Below are 16,832 nucleotides of genomic sequence, written 5' to 3' on the forward strand. Positions count from 1 at the left end.
TCCCTCCACTGAAGCACATTAAGAAAAAGTTTTGGGAAAAAAAAAAAAAAAAGATGGAATGAGAAATCAGTTAACAGAAGAAATGATAAAGTGACTTAAATAAAAATTGTAACTGTAGCCCTGACTGGTTTGGCTCAGTGGATAGAGCGTTGGCCTGCGGACTGAAGGGTCCCAGGTTCGATTCCGGTCAAGGGCATGTACCTTGGTTGCGGGCACATCCCCTATAGGGGTGTGCAGGAGGCAGCTGATCGATGTTGCTCTCTCATCGATGTTTCTAACTCTCTATCCCTCTCCCTTCCGCTCTGTAAAAATCAATAAAATATATTTTTTTAAAAATCGTAACTGTAGGCTGTAGCAGGAAACAATCTCTGAAATATCGCAGGAGTTTTCATCTCACCCACCCCTCCACTGATTACAGAGCAGCCTCCTCTGACTACCTGACATTTCCATATGCCAAAAAAGATCTTTCTTCCAAACAGTAAGTGAAAGAAGAGTGAGAACTCAAGATATGAAGATAAAATAAAAACCTATAATGATAAAAAATTAAGCATCTTTTTTGGTTAGGTTAGGAACAGCTTTAATTCCAAGGAGTCTCAACCTGTAGAGGTCTATCACATTTAAGGAATGGCAAGGGGAGAGAGTAGAAATATCAGAGTTTTTGAGGCCAATGCCCACAAGTGCACAATATTAAGTGGCAAGACTTGCAGTTTGTCACCTTTTCTGTATCATGTACCCCTTAGAGAATTCGATGAATTTTTCTTCTCAATTACTGTTAAGTTTATCAGGTGTGATAACACTACAGTGATTATTGTTATTTAAAATAAATTCTGAAATGTAAAGTATTTATAGATAGACTAATAAGAAGTATATAATTTAAACAGTACAGAAAAAAGGGGGGTGGGGATGGAGGTGGGTTGAAAAAGGAATATATGAAACAAGATTGCCAAAATCTTAACTGCTGAAGCCAGGTGATGGGGACTTGGGAGTTTTACTTTTGTGAATGTTTGAAAACTCTAGAAAATAAAAAATAAACACATACCAACTCTTGCCTAAATTTCACATCTCTATTCCAACTCTCAAAATTAATAAGCTGGGTTTAAGAAAATCTATTCTGCCCTGGCCAGTGTGGCTCAGTTGGTTGAGTCCATGCACCAACAGGTGGCCAATTCGATTCCTGGTCAGGACACATGCCTGGGTTGTGGGCTTGATCCCCAGTAGGGAGTGTGCAAAAGGTAGCAGACATAATCAATGTCATTACAATCCATTATCTTGGCATTAATGTAACCTTCTACTTCATTTGATGCTGAATCAAATATTAAAATCCCTTTGTCAATACATTCAGTACATCTACTTAAATAGTCTCCTACTGTAAGCTTCTTCAGGGCTATGAATGGGTAGGAGAAAACTGAGTATTAATGGCATTTAACTTGGTGACTTCAAGAGGACTAGCAACAGAAACTTGATTTTTTTTTTAACATATGAAAAGCAGCCCCACTTCAACAATAGACTCCCACCTGCCAACTTCAGACTGCTGCCAATGGGTCAGAAATTCCTCCTTAGATCACAGAGCTCTTTCTCTGTAGACTATGAAGACCTAAATGCCTCCACGGAAATTCTGAAGCATTTCTCTTTTTGAAATGCAATACTCCCAGCTAAGTTGTGACCTAGCTTCAGTGACACATTGTCTCCTAGAAGTGATTCAATATTTCTAGTGGTGGTTTTCAATAATATTTCTCATTTGAACTTTGGTAAGCTAGCATTACTGTTGGAAGAAAAGAAAGTCTTATTTATGCTAAACTTTTTCTTGCCCTTGATTTGACATAAGAATTTACTAACTTTATCAGTTAGATCTAAATGCCCTTTAAATATATATTCTCAAAAATAGCCTTTAAAAAAAAAAGGTTAAAAGTAAAAATTCCCTAATAATCTTGAATAATCTCACCTTACCTAAGCAGTATTGAATTTAAATAGTTTTTACAGGTGTTTTTGCCTACATAGGTTAGACAATTTAATCTATAAATTGGGAAACTTTAGATTGGTAAACAATGACCATTTCTTGAGCTTATCAATTTACAGAAATACTAAATTGCCTCTTAAATACTACTTTCAAAAGATATGAAGAAAACATTGTTGGTTTTCCAAAATTATTGTTGGATAGTATAAAAAATTAATCTTGGCCAAAACAGGTTCCAGAACACATGCTGAACTATTGCCTCATAGATCCTGGACCTACCACCAGGAGGCAGATTATATTAAAGGTAGCTAAGTATCCCCCAAATCGAATTCCAACACTGAAAGGCATACTCAAGTTTCCCTTAGAATTAGCTCAAGTGACTATAAATTCTAATATTTAAATAGCCTATAAATTCTAATATTTCTGACAATGAGAAATAATTATTTTTGATACAGAGTAACTAAGTCAATCTGTTATGTGCTAATACTTACAGGAGTTGCAGGTAGTTAATTTGGACTCTATAAAGAATGTCATTAAATACTCATCCTTTTGCAATCCCACTGTTAACAATTGATTCAACAAGGATTACCAATGGCTGCTAAAACCACTGAGTGAAAGGTGCTAGGAAACAGGATAGACACATTGTCTCAAAGTATTACCTATAGACTTCTTACTAATTACAAAGTGGATAAGGTTCCTTTGCAGAGGAGACATATGGGAACCACTACCATAACCAAGCGTTCAAACTTAGTTGATGGCACCAATATTTGACACCTGACATTATAACTCTTGAGACAATAAGAAATACTTATCACCTATGAAGTATTCTAGCTAAAAATGTTCAATCTGAGTCTGATCATGAGAAAAAAATTCAGACAGAAATGTGGCAGGTACATTCTACAGATAAGTAGCCTGGACTCTTAAAAAAAAAGTCAGTATTATAAAAGACAAAACAGTTAAGGGAACTATTCTCAATTAAGAGAATATAAATACAGCAATCAAACGCAATGCATGACCTTAATTAAATCCTCAATAAAAAATAATATGACAGGCAGGTTTCGGCACACACACACACACACACACACACAAACAAAAGGCAAAACAGTCAGAACTATGACAATCTAAATATGGTGATATTATAGCATTATTAATTTTTTGGAGTGATATTGGTACTGTAATTATACAGATGACCTATTTTTAAGAGTTGTAAGCTGAAGGATCCAGTATCATCTGTATGTCTACAACTTCAAGTGGTTCAGTAAAAAAGAAGTAACAGTGTATGTATGTACAAGTTTGCTCCACCTCAATGTGCATATACATAGCTATACATATATCTATATCTAAAGAATATAAGAAAGCAAGTAAATACTGAGAGAGAGTACATAAGAAAGCAAGTAAATACTGAGAAAGAGTATATAAGAAAGCAACTTATAAGAATATATAAAAAAGTAAATATTGCAAAATATCAACAAATGGTAAATCTATATAAAGGGTATGTGGATGTTTCCTTTACTATTCTTTCCATTTTTCTTTATGTTTGAATGTTTTCAAAAAAACAAAAGTGGGAAGAAAAAGGTCATTAACATTCCCTGAGCACACAGAGGAGGAACACAGTATTATATTGAATAAAAGTCACCTTGTAATTAAATATTCAAAGTATAAATCAAACATACATATAAATTTGTCTATAACTCCAATTCGCCATAATTCAAATACGTAGTGCTTTCTTCATTAAAACAGGACCTTTACCAAACTGGTGTGTATTTCTTGGAAAAGATGGTATAAAAGGCTGCATAAACTCAATGTAACTACTTAGTAGAAAGAATAAAACAGATTTAAGATCATTTCAAGTAACTAGGACATTGGAAGATTTAGAATATCTGTCTTTTCTTATATAGTAGGTCAAAAAGACAGTAGAAATCAGACCATATTCAGGTAAAGGACATATAAGGTGATCATCTTACCTCCTAAAGCCTAGAATTAGGGTGCCTCTCAAAGAAGTAAATGAGAAAGGCAATGTATTTGATTCCACTGCAAAAGAAAATTGTCATCATTAAATCTCAGACCAAAGACAAAAACTTAAATTATCAACTTATTTGGGAACACTTTTATACCAATATCTTTTAATACTCATTTCAAAAATTTTATGTTTAAAATGGAAATATTTTCATATATAAATAATTACTAGATATTGCAGTATTATATACTATACTATATTCAATATAATACAATGTAAACTATCCATTTGAAACACTTTTACTTAGTTTTCACGTGTATAACTAATAAACTTATTCATATTATTTCATATATATGACAATAACTAATCTACCAGCATACTCAGAGTCAGCCTAGTACAAATCCTGAGGCTGCATATTAAATGGGCAGTGTGGCACTACAAAGGGACAGAATGTAAATACCTTATGGTACCCCTGATCTTTAAAGACAGTAGATGAGGAGGAAAACTTTTCTGGGAGTGGGATTGGGTTCTATTAAACCATTCACACTTTCTCAGTCTATTTTTCACTATGATCAATGACAAGCTTTCATAAGAGAGTAACAACCTGAAGTCATAAAATAGGCCTTTACTTGTTATATAATCTACTTATATGAAAGCTTAATATGCAGTGTCCCCTCAGGAGTTCAACCGACCAGGAGTTTAATCACTTGCTATGTCGTGCGCTGACCAGGAAGTGGCACGGAATGAAGGAAGGCCCTGGCTGGCAGCTGGCAGCCGGGGAAGGGAGGCCCCAGCCAGCAGCCAGCAGCCACTACGGACCCTGCACATATTACGTGCACTGGGCCTCTAGTTCTTTCACTTTTCTGAGTATTTGTTTGCTCTACTACTCATTTTGTCTTTTAACAGTCTGCATCCTTGTATGTTTAAGTCTTATTGGCCTTAGTATTAGAATCAGACCTTAAGTAGCAAGGGATAGAATCACAGTAGGTATCTCCTAAATGTATTTTCCATGGTACTGCATTAAAATGGTGCCATGTAAAATAAAAATAAAATAAAATGGTGTCATGTTAACCCTGGCCAGATGCTCAGTGGTTAGAGCATCAGCCCTTGGACTGGAGGGTTGAGGGACCAATTCCCGGTCAAGGGCATGTACCTCAGTTATGGGGTTTGCTCCCTGCCCCCAGTTGGGGTGCATGCAGGAGGCAACCAGTCAATATGTTTCTCACACATCAATGTTTTTCTCTCAATCTCTCAATCTCTATCTCTCTCTCTCTCTCTCTCTCTCCAAAAATCAATGGGAAAAATATACTCGGGATATTTATTTTAAAAAAAGTGGTGCCATGTTATAAATAATTGACTTAATCTTTTCAGTAAACATGTAATTTGGGTACTGAATGGTCCAAGATGAATTGAATTATAGAGGAACTCACAGTGGAAGCAAATTCTGAAGACAATAAACACAGTTTAGGTGAAGATTAAGATACTATACCTGGTTAACTTAAAAAAAAACCTCATGGGAAGTCACAGTACATTGTAATATTATTTGCTCATCTCTCCTAAATGTGAATAAAAATTTAACCCACACACATAAGGAGAATTGTTTTAGACCACCTGTTATAGCCCTTCACCAAGAAGCGTAAGTTTCTCAGGGTTTTTTATACAATACTAGAGGCCCAGTGCACGAATTTTGTGCACAGGTAGGGTCCCTAGTGGTTGCTGACCAGGGCCTCCCTTCCCTGGCTGTTGGCTGGGGCCTCCCTTTGTTCTGTCCCTGGTGGTCAGTGCACGTCATAGGAAGTGATCTAACTCCTGGTCGGTCAAACTCCCGAGGGGACACTTTGCATATTAGGTTTTTATATATATAGATTTGAAAATCCAAAAATCATTTTTAAAATGATGTGATTTAGTCACTCAAGCAAATAGTCTTTCAACAACCTTTAATTTGCTTGATCAAATTAATTTTTCATGCCTACAAACACAAGTGGGAAAATGTTTCCTACTACTCCACAAACTCCATCTAGATAAGCCATCCTTGTGATATGGTAACCAAAAGTGCAGACCTAGGAGCTGCCAACAGTGATTACCAGCAATTACAGAACTAATTAATCTCCAGAGACCTGTAAATCAATAGAAGAGAGGAGGCAATGACAGGTGTGAACTGAACTGCTCTAGTCTTAAAGTTCCCGGAATTTCTTTTCTAATTTAATAAATAATCTCTTGAAAATTTATTTTTATACTATTCAAATTAGTATTTTACTGAATATTGTCAAGTTTTTATTCGTTAAAAAGGCGAGCAGAACATCTCAGCAAGTTGAAGGCTGCTGATGAGAAAACATCTAGTTTCCTTAGCAACAAACAAGACTGAAAAATCAAGGGGTTGACAATGCAGTGGAATGGATGGTATGATAATGAGCAATGGCAGCTCTCATGTATATGCCCAGATTCCTCAGCTAATGTTTCTGTTTTCATCTTGTCACAATGGAAAATCTATATATTATATAGAGTGGAAGGCAAAATCAATACACTCAGCCAGCAGCCAGCATTATTACACAACCTTCAACTCAAATAACTACACCCCTAACCGTCACTAATTTTCATACTGAATATTTTGTCTTTTCTTTACAATATTATGAACTATTTTAAATAACATATACACAGATAATATATACCAATTATCTGGTTTTTACAAAGTTTCCACCTATAAAATTGAATATACATTAATCAGAGCTTAACTTTTAATATACTAGGGCAGGGGTGGGCAACCCCTGGCATGTGTGCCAAACATGGCACGCCAGTAACTTTTGCTGGCACGCAAAACCCTCTCTTATAATCTTCCATTTACAATTTTTTTCTTAATATCGACTTTTTTATTTTTTAGATAAATTCAGTGTAAGTGCATCTTAGATAAATAAATAATTTTACATAACAAGTTATCTTAAAGACCATAGACATGGATTGACAAGAGAGGGGAAGAGCAATTTCTATGCCTCTGCCTTAACTCTCCCTGCCTTCCTAGATCCGACCAGTGTTTTAGTATCATCCACATACGCTTATGAATCTTTGTTCTCAGTGATGAATTTTGTTAAGTCTCGTAATAGGAGTAGCCTGGCGGATGAAAGTAGTAGCTCACGCATATCTCTGAAGGTCACGAAATATAAACCCGATGTAAAATCTCTGTCATCAGTGATGCAGCAGCAAAAGTCCCACTGATAATATCAAACGGAGTCATAAAGTTTTCTGTTGGACTATCAGTGTACATGTATACATTAAAAAATAAATGCATTTTTCATCATCATATACTGTGTTTTTTGTCACTCGAATGAATTTTATTATTTCTTCAAGGTTCTTCACATACATACACCTTAAGAGATATCAAGTAGGTGTAACATGTTCTCAAAAAATTAGGGTTGGCACGCAGAAGAATTTTGAGTCAGAGATTTTGCTGGTTTTGGCACGCACTCACAAAAAGGTTGCCCACCCCTGTTCTAGGGGTTAGAAATTAAAGTTTGTGTCTTGTTTTTAAATAATATTTTCTTCACAAGATCTAAAAAACTCCCAAGTAACATCATAAATATGTTAAAAAGTGAAGACGTTAAGAAATGTCCTAATTATTAAAATGTACTATGGTGAAAAGAACAAGGTTGAAGATAGAAAATGTTGGTTCTAGCCAAATTGCTAACTTTGGGCAAGTCATTTAACTTCTCTATGCCTTTCTTTATCTATCAATGGAGGTAATTTTATTAACATGATGAACATTGTAAAGCAACTTTGCATTTAAAAGAATTTAGTAAAAATTTGCTGTGTTTTTGTTACTGAGGACTGGCTTTATGTAACTTACAGCTAAACTAGAAGTTAGTTTAGCAAACAGTTTCAGACAGTATCTCATTATGATTTTCACAACTTTCACAAAGTAGATAGATAGGTAATACTGTTCCCATTTCATGAAACTGAAGCAAAAAAAGGTAGAGAGGCTTATTCCAGGTCCCATAAACAAAACCCAAGTCTTCTGGATCCCCAGTTTCACCTACCACCATGTTATCTCTAAGGTTCTTTTAACTTCAAAATTACATCCAAATTATCCACAAGATCAAATCATAAGCTGCCGTATCAGTTTGACTTAAACAAAACATAAAAAATTCCTTGCTTTCAAGGAAATTACCTTGAACTACACTGAGGTAGGCATTGAGGGCAATAACTATCCTGTATGCTTTCATTAGTAACTAAAACCACACCTATCAAGTTTACGGCTAATGTTGCATACTTACAAAATGATAAAACATAGTCTAAGTTCCCACTTATTGCTTCACTTCTCAATTCAGCTTGAGAAAATATATTACTATCAAATGGACATCCATTTTCCTAGGGATAAAGCACATTTCAATATTATGCCTTAGCTAAAAACATTTTGATATGCTATTCAAATTTCCTATTTTCCCATTTATTTATATCACCATATTCTGACAATCCTTCATTTCTAGAATATGTAAATCAAGTAACTGAACTTCAGCAACAGTTCCAACATTCCAAATTAAATGCTTATCTTCAAATTCAGATAATTTGTTACCCTTAGAATGCCTTCCTTCTAGGAAAAATTTACTATTGATAACATTTAGAACAATTCTCTAATTTAAAATAAAATGAAAATTGAATGCACTGATCTAAAATGACATTTGGGACAGACAGTTAGTGAGGTAAAAATAAAATTTAATTTATCTCCAAGTGGTTTTCACTTTTCCTAACATGATCATTTGTTTAATAATTTAAGTACAGAAGCCAAAAATTAGCTCAAATATACTTTCTAAGTCACAGTACAATAGCACAATATTAAAAACTACCCAATCAATAATAAGCAATGAATAAAAATAAATTATGGTATATCCATACAATAACACAGCATGCAAGCATAAAAAATAATTGGTAGAGTTACATACTATAATGGAAAGGTGCCAAGTTAAAAAAAGGAGATTTAGGGAAATAAGAATATGTAGGAAATTACTTTTCTAATTCTTTTTTTAACAATAAAATATGTACAGGCTCAAAATACCCTGCTAAGAACTCAGAGAAGAGAGGTAAAGACACTCAAGACATAAAATCTATCTTTCAGAAGGTTGTAATTATGTAATTATTTCAAAGAAAGAAAAGAACGCTCTAATAATAAAAAAAAAAAAAAAGTCAAGGTATCATGTGAATAACCACCTAGGAACCAGATATTTTGAACAAAATATTTCTTATTAAAGTATCTGATGCTCTGCCATGTTGTCCCTAATTCTATGTAGCAAGCACTTTGTTTTGAAAATGGAGAACATGGAAAGTGCAACCCTTGCTGATACAAAAGTCAATTTCTTCATAAAGGCCTTCCCTATTCTCATGCAGACAGGACACATTGGTCAGGAAAATAATGCTTTGGAGTCAAACAAAAGATTATTTTTAAAAAACAGAATAGTAAATATACTGAGTGTATTATGAAAATTCATATAGAAGTGAAAAGTAATATTCAAAAAATGAAAATTATAGCTGCATTACATAGTGGGATTAAGGCACAAATAATGTTTTATTTAAATATTTTCTGATATTGGCATATTATCTTTCAACACACAATAATGCTGCTTTACTTTAAGGTTTTTAAGATTTACCAATATTTTTACAAAACTTTAGAAAACTGCATACAAACACGACCATTTTTAGTGCTCAGCTTAATGACTTTTTTCTTTCTAGTCACACAAAACATTAGAGAGGCAAGACATTCTCTTTAATTATGAAATTAAAATCATATTTGAACTCACCTGCAATACAGCACGAACTGACTTTACACTATCAAAGGATGGAAACACATAATTTACGTATGTCTCCTGATCAGGATTTACTCCCATTTCATGCATTTCTTTGAGGACTTTAACTATACCTATAAGATAAAATTTAAAAGCACCAAGATGAAGAATTTGGAATAAATTAACAAAAGATCAGAAAGTTTAGTTCATTCAGCTTCTGAATCATAATGAAGAATACTCAGCATTTTGTTTGCCTAAAAAAGAAAGCAGAAAAATAACAGAACTGGGAAATAAGATAAGTGAAATTCTTAATATAGAAAAGATTATAATAATGCTCCCTACTTACCTCTCAGGGCAGTCATAAAAATTAAAAGAAAATAATGTGTGAAACCCTAAAAGTATTAAATAAATGTTAATAGTAACAATGATGATTTAATTTTCTCATTTTAAAACACTCTAAGAATTTTAAAAATTTCCTTAGATATTATGTAGAATAAATGTAGCATAAAGTAACCATATAATTTTCTAATGTGTGAAAATGGTCAACATACTGATAACTTTATTCTGTACAAAACACTTCACCTAATCATCTACACCTCAAATACTTTTTATTCTCTTAATTCATTTTTTTTACAATAATGTTTATCAGGAGGAAGAGTACATTCTGCTTATCAGATGACCTGTGTTACTAGCATTTATAACATATGTTTTTTCTAACCGAAACTAAAATAGGTTTAATAAGATCTGGGTTCAGTCACTCCCTCAGATAAGTTCAGTCAATACCTCAGGCATTCTCAGGAAGTATACCAAAAATATTCACTTCAGTAATACAGTCAGGCTCTGGCTGGTGTAGCTCACTAGGCTGGCTGGAGCATCGTCCCATATACCAAAATGTTACAGGTTCTATTACCACTCAAGGCACATACCCTGATTACAGGTTTGATCCCCAGTTGGGGCGCATACAACTGATTGATGTTTCACTCTCACATCAGTGTCTCTCTCTCCCTCTCAAGGCATGACCCAAGTGAGGATTTTTTAAAAATAATAATATAGTCAGATGGGAAGAAACATTTATCAGTAAGGAGAAAAAAGGTGACTGATCTGACATACCTACATCCTTCTAAAAAATACAATTCACATTTCTTTTTTGATAAGATCAAAATAATCTTAACATGGATCCCAAAGCTCTGTGAACTTAGAAAATCTAAACTAAGACTAAGCAATCTAATAAAAAATTTCAAATATTGTCATAAGAAAGTTTATGATTCTAGAGGAAAGTTTCCACCCCAAAAATTTTATAAGAATTAAAACAGTTCAAACTTTTGGGAAAAATAAATGGTTTACCTGATCAACTTTCACTAACTATGACCATTTACGTGATTTTAGACTCTAACCAGAGCACTCACTTTATTAGGACCCAATTTCTTACTTTTTGAAAATACTCTCTATTCAAACACTTCACTCAACTGGCATTTAGGCTTTCTTATCGGCTCTTCCATATATTTTACCCTTCCTATATTTCTATAGTTTCTAAATATACCAAGAGATGTAGATCCTTAGTTATTCTGGGTTATTTCTTCTTATTCAGGCCAACCTGCTAAAATGCTAAGTGATGACTTTTCCATTTGTGCCACAAAGAAAATACTAATAAGATGAACCACGAGGAAGTCATTGTAAGAGGCTGTCTTAGTGGCTGGACATTGGCTAAATTTGCAGCCAGAAAAATGCCAGAATTCAATAAAAATTTGATCACCCTATTGTTGAAAACTCTTGGTGCAACTTGATCTGACCCTAAATATCGTTCTTATCCTGAATGGTTTTATTTATTCCACAGGAAACATTCCTCTACATCCTCCATCACTACAGCCATTATTTTCTTCTTTTATATGTGACTTTCCCTGGACAAAGAACAAACTCACTGCAGTAATAAGAATGTTAGTTGCTTACCTTACACTAAAGAAACTAGAGATTATATACTGCCATTTCCCTGTTACATGAAGGAAGGTTGTAGAATATGTTACTTTACTATATTTCTGAATCTCCTGCAAAGGAGAAACTAGTTTTTAAAAACTGTAAAACAAATGACAATATCTTGTAGTCTCAAGTTACCTTTCTCAGCTTTTCTATTTTTCCAGATAAACCTTCACTGACTCTGGAAGGTTGGGGAATGGGTGAAAAAGGTGAAAGAGATTAAGAAGTACAGACTGTCAGTTATAAAGTCATAGGGATGTTAAGTACAGCACAGGGAATAAAATATGGTAATAACTATGTATGTGTTAGATGGGTACTCACGAAGGTGGTCACTTTGTAAGATATATAAATGTCTAAACACTATGTTGAAACACTTGAAACTAATATATTGCATGCCAACTGTAACTGGAAGACAAATTAATTTTTTTAAAAACCTTCACTGATTAAAAACTTGGTAACACTTTTTTAAATGTCCCTAATGCAAAAATCAGTATCTAATTTTTAATCAATAGCTAAAAATTTTCATAAAATAAATTTAGCATAATATTTACATACGTCTAGTAGGGAGGGCAGAAATCCTCACATGTAATCCCAGCACCACTGACAGCTAGATGTGGAACTTAAGGTCACTCACTAAATCTCTCTGTGGCTCTCAGTTCCTTCATCAATATAATGAGCTTTCAATAAGTCACCTCACAAACCTAAATTCTAAGGTTCTTAGAAAAGAGATTCAAGATAAAATGCCCACTTTTCTACTAGTGTGAGCTACATGTACAGAAAAAAAATTACCTTTTGTATGTACTAAGTGTGAAAATATGATATCCAATTCAAGACTAGATACAGTGCTATGGCTGAGGAAAGTAAATTTACCTGATGAAGCAACAAACATTTAAACAGGAGTCCCAAAAATATTTTCATATCTGTGGAAAGGTGGACAATACTTACTTATATGCCCACTCATTTTTATGGAACGATGTAAACTTTCTGTGGTTCAAAAATATGGGTTAAAGATTACTTCTTCAAGCTTTCAGAATTGGAGGTTATGCAAAGAGTTAATCAACTAGCATATTGTTTTCCAAAGATTTTTCTAAAAAGGATTTAGAGACTTTTATAGCCAGAAACAATTAGGGAATACTTGTTTCACTATTTCCTTTAAGCCAGAAGACAGCTATATATTTAAAATAAAATTGCAATATGAAAGTCTGCTAAAAGCACTTTTTTGTTGTTTGTGCATTCTGTTTGTCACCCAATGTCATACTAACAACTCTGCATCTCATTCTAAGCACATTACACTTTGAGATAAAATGAAAAAGACCATTTTTTGTTTCCCCAAGGGGGAAGTACTTCCGTTAAAAGCATCTTTTTATGATACTACTCTTTCTGAATTACCAGTAATGCAAACCAAAGAATTAGATACTGTACTCTAAAATTTAATATTTGTTCAATTCTTATTCATGTCCTATAGATATCCCATGTGTACAAGAAAAAAGTATGCTAAATGCTTAAATGTACTTAAGAACCTGAAAGACTGAACATTTCTGCCCTTCAATCAGCAGGCTGTCAGGTCATGAGCACTCATTGTGCAATGAAAGTTTGTCTTTCCTATTATTATAACTCAGCTCTGTTAAGGAGAAACAGACTGGTCCACAAAGAAAATGGCCTAATTATATATAACTTTATCTTCAATAAGGTGAGGCAAACTTATTTCAAACTCTATATATAAAATAAAAAATGAAAGAGTTTTAGAAAAACATAAATATGAACTATTTATTTAAAACTATACTCACAAGTTTGAGTATCAAAATCAGAGATGACTTCATAAATAAAATTAATGTAATTAAGATGAAAGAAATCCATTACCATTTGGTTTTTTAAATGCTGATGATATGATTTAAATCAACTCAATTTTCTCAGGAGATCTCGTACTCAGGAATAAGTACGCTTTCCCAAAGAATTCAAGTAGATGTGTATAGAAACTGCTACCCTGGATCTCTGAGCCATTATAAATCTGTAAAAGGCAAAACCTAACCTTGAACATTTTTCTCCTTCTGATGTCCAACTAGCAACGGCCAGAAATAATGAGTTCTGATAGGAAAATCTTCTTCCTTCAGAGCCTTCATTAGAGCTTTTGCCAAATCTGAAAGAGATACCATTAAATATTACAAAGCTACCTCAGAAAAACTTATTTTTGTTGGTTTTAATTATGAAAATACAGTACCAATTTTATTGGCTAGTAAAGCACACTGCAGTGTGAACTGCAAAGGAGATGTATGCAGCTTGGCTTCCTTTAACTTCTTACAGTAGTCTTTCAGCTTCTCTGCAGGCTAGGGGGAAAAAAAGAACACATCAGCTCCCTTTGATCTTCTGCAAATATTCTAACACTTTTGGGTTGAAAGTCTGAACCTCTCATCCTCTTTTTATCCATCATCTTACAATACAAAAACAAAATTTTCATAGTATTTATGTTTGGTCTAATATCATAACAGGTCTTTATACTTTTAAAAAATCTTATTTCACTACCCATTACACTGTCTACAATGTAAAAATGAACAGAATACCGTATTCATAGTCACACAGTGCCGTAAAAAGAAACTGCCAAAGTCATTCAGACCATCTTCCTTTGATAAAGGACATGCTAATAAAACTTGCAATGCTGTATCTTCCAATTTTTCAGTGACTAAAAGCAAAATAAGGTTCATTGCATCTGGGAAGAAAACGAAGACATCTTTTGTTACTGAACTGAATAATACTTTTACACTTCAACCAATATGAAAGACAAACTTATGAACAACAAACACCAAAAGGATATAATACTATCCTTTAAAATATCCTAAATAATAATGGAACACTTACACATCAAAACATTCCAATGTATCCATTAACTCAAATTTTTTAGTTTATTCGGCCCCCGTGAGGTTGGGACGACCCCGGTGAGGTTGAAACGGCCCCCGTGAGGTAGGGACGGCCCCGGTGAGGTTGAAACAGCCCCCGTGAGGTTGGGACGACCCCGGTGAGGTTGAAACGGCCCCCGTGAGGTAGGCACGGCCCCCGTGAGGTTGAAACGGCCCTGGTGAGGCTCAGACAGCCCTGGTGAGGTTGAGACTACTCCAGTGAGCTTGGGACAAATAAAGGGGACCAGTATGGACTGATGAACAGGGGTAGATACAGAAGCAGAGCAACATTGAACAGAATGTTAAACTACAGTGGGAAGCCTGGGGAGGGTTGCGGGGGGGATTAAGAGACCAACTGAAGGACTTATATGCATGCATATAAGATTAACCAATGGACACAAGACACGGGGCGGGGGGGGGGGCGGGGGGTAGGGGCCGGGGGAATGTCAAGGGGGGGAAAAAAGGAGACATATGTAATACTCTTTGTAATACTTTAAGAAATAAAAATTATTAAAAAAAAAAAATTTTTTAGTTTATTAAGCTAACTTTGAGTCCTATGTTCATCTATCACATCCCCCCTACTGTTAGAGAATGCCCTTTTCATCATGTAAAAGCAGTCATTCAGATGATTACAAAAATCATGAAAGTAAAATTTATAAAACTACCTGGAATATATCTTCTTTCATATGAAATTTTGTCCAAAATTTCTGAGACATACTGAGGATACCCAGCTTTACTGAAGCTAAAGATAATTTGCAATAAATCACGGTCCATAAGGTAAAGATCGGACTTCTCCACCTTCTCCAGAGTCTATAGATAGTTCCAGAAATTAGAAGAGTAAGTCAGAAAGCAGTATTTTTAAATTAAAGCTAAATATATTAAAATACAAAAATTTTAATTAGGAACATATATCATCTAAAGATTTGAGACTTCCTTTATAAAACAAAAATATTCTGCCTCTACACCAAGGTACCAAACTATAGGAATTCTCCTATCAATACTATTACTTTCAAGAGATATCTTTAAAAACAGATAAAAACTATATTCTTCTGTAAGTTTGTAAAAATGATTTTAAAGTATGTTTATTTATACAATAAGTCATACCTGCTTAACATGGTCAATGTCACCCTTCTCAGCATACACATTCAATAAGGCTAGATATGTGTCTGGACCAGGCTCAATTCCAGCCTCTTTCATCACTGTGAGAATATTCTCTGCATTCTCCATATCTCTTTAAGTTAATTCAAGGAAAATAAAACAGGTTACCATAATACTGCCAAATGCAATATTTCATTCAATCTCAAATGTATACCTATACTTATCAAAATTAAAAACATGGTAACATCAGAAAAGGAAAATACGTATTAAACTGGTTAAAGGTTTTAGAAATAAAGATCATAAACATCCCAAATTTTTACAGGTAATTTTTACAAAAGAAAAACCAAACTGTATAATGACTACATAGACATTAAAGAATGTGTATTCTTTCACTAAATATGTTACAACTCAAATTTACCTTTTTAGCAAATTATTCTTCACACCAAAAAAATATTTTCCAGGGCACCAGCAGATCAGTTAATAAACTTTACAAGTCAGTCAGTCACCTTTGGCCAGTCCCAATTTTTACAACTGAATATTTTCAAATGAATGTTTGTGAAACTGATAAATTTAAAAATAAGGTATTTTTTAAATGTGCAGGTTCTATATCACATGCTCAAACTTTTTTGAGGAGGAGGTTGATAAACATGGTTTAAGATTTTCTACAATATTTTTCTATAATTTAAACCTCGCCTGACAACAAAACTTTAGGTTGAACATACCCAGCTCTTGCATGCCCTGTAACAAGGGCACTGAATACTGCCTCTGTGACTGGGAGATCCTTAGTTTTCATAAATCCAAGAATCTTGCTGCAATAAAAAATGAAATAAAAATACTCCTTGGAATTATACATCAAAAACACTTTCTAGAACACATACACACAAAACCCCATTCCTTGAAAATATATCAATAGTCTTGGAGTACTCTTGTTAAATAAAAATAGTAATTTTTAAAAATCTGATTGTTTCTTCTATGATACTAATTAACCTTTAAAAAGCATAAAGTTTATTAAAGTTCAATGAGTTAAAAATAAGATTGTACATTTCCATATATCCCTTATTTCCTAAACCCTCTATCCAAAAGTAGTAATAAATTTTACATAAGCAGAGAAATGGTACAACTGATTTTATATGAACCTGTGAGACAAATAAGTTTTATAAATGAATACAATTTAAATAGCTAAGAACATTTCC

The 16,832-nt window shown here is 33.8% G+C and overlaps 1 protein-coding gene across 2 annotated transcripts in view; it reads right to left on the reverse strand.

The window, feature by feature from the left end:
- The window catches only part of LRPPRC (leucine rich pentatricopeptide repeat containing), a 92,124-nt gene that overhangs the window by 56,003 nt on the left and 19,289 nt on the right, over nucleotides 1-16,832 (reverse strand). For both annotated transcript variants that reach the window (XM_070429123.1, XM_070429122.1), the window contains exons 6-14: nucleotides 16,362-16,448; nucleotides 15,646-15,772; nucleotides 15,207-15,351; nucleotides 14,209-14,354; nucleotides 13,869-13,974; nucleotides 13,680-13,787; nucleotides 9,695-9,813; nucleotides 8,177-8,270; nucleotides 3,919-3,985 (exon numbers count right to left, since the gene is read on the reverse strand). In XM_070429123.1, the coding sequence (XP_070285224.1) occupies nucleotides 3,919-3,985; nucleotides 8,177-8,270; nucleotides 9,695-9,813; nucleotides 13,680-13,787; nucleotides 13,869-13,974; nucleotides 14,209-14,354; nucleotides 15,207-15,351; nucleotides 15,646-15,772; nucleotides 16,362-16,448 (999 nt within the window). The remainder of the gene's footprint in view (nucleotides 1-3,918; nucleotides 3,986-8,176; nucleotides 8,271-9,694; nucleotides 9,814-13,679; nucleotides 13,788-13,868; nucleotides 13,975-14,208; nucleotides 14,355-15,206; nucleotides 15,352-15,645; nucleotides 15,773-16,361; nucleotides 16,449-16,832) is intronic.

The sequence above is a fragment of the Myotis yumanensis genome, unplaced genomic scaffold (genome assembly GCF_028538775.1).
Source record: "Myotis yumanensis isolate MYYU_CA2020_CCGP unplaced genomic scaffold, mMyoYum1.0.hap1 SCAF_11, whole genome shotgun sequence".
NCBI classification, from domain to species: domain Eukaryota; kingdom Metazoa; phylum Chordata; class Mammalia; order Chiroptera; family Vespertilionidae; genus Myotis; species Myotis yumanensis.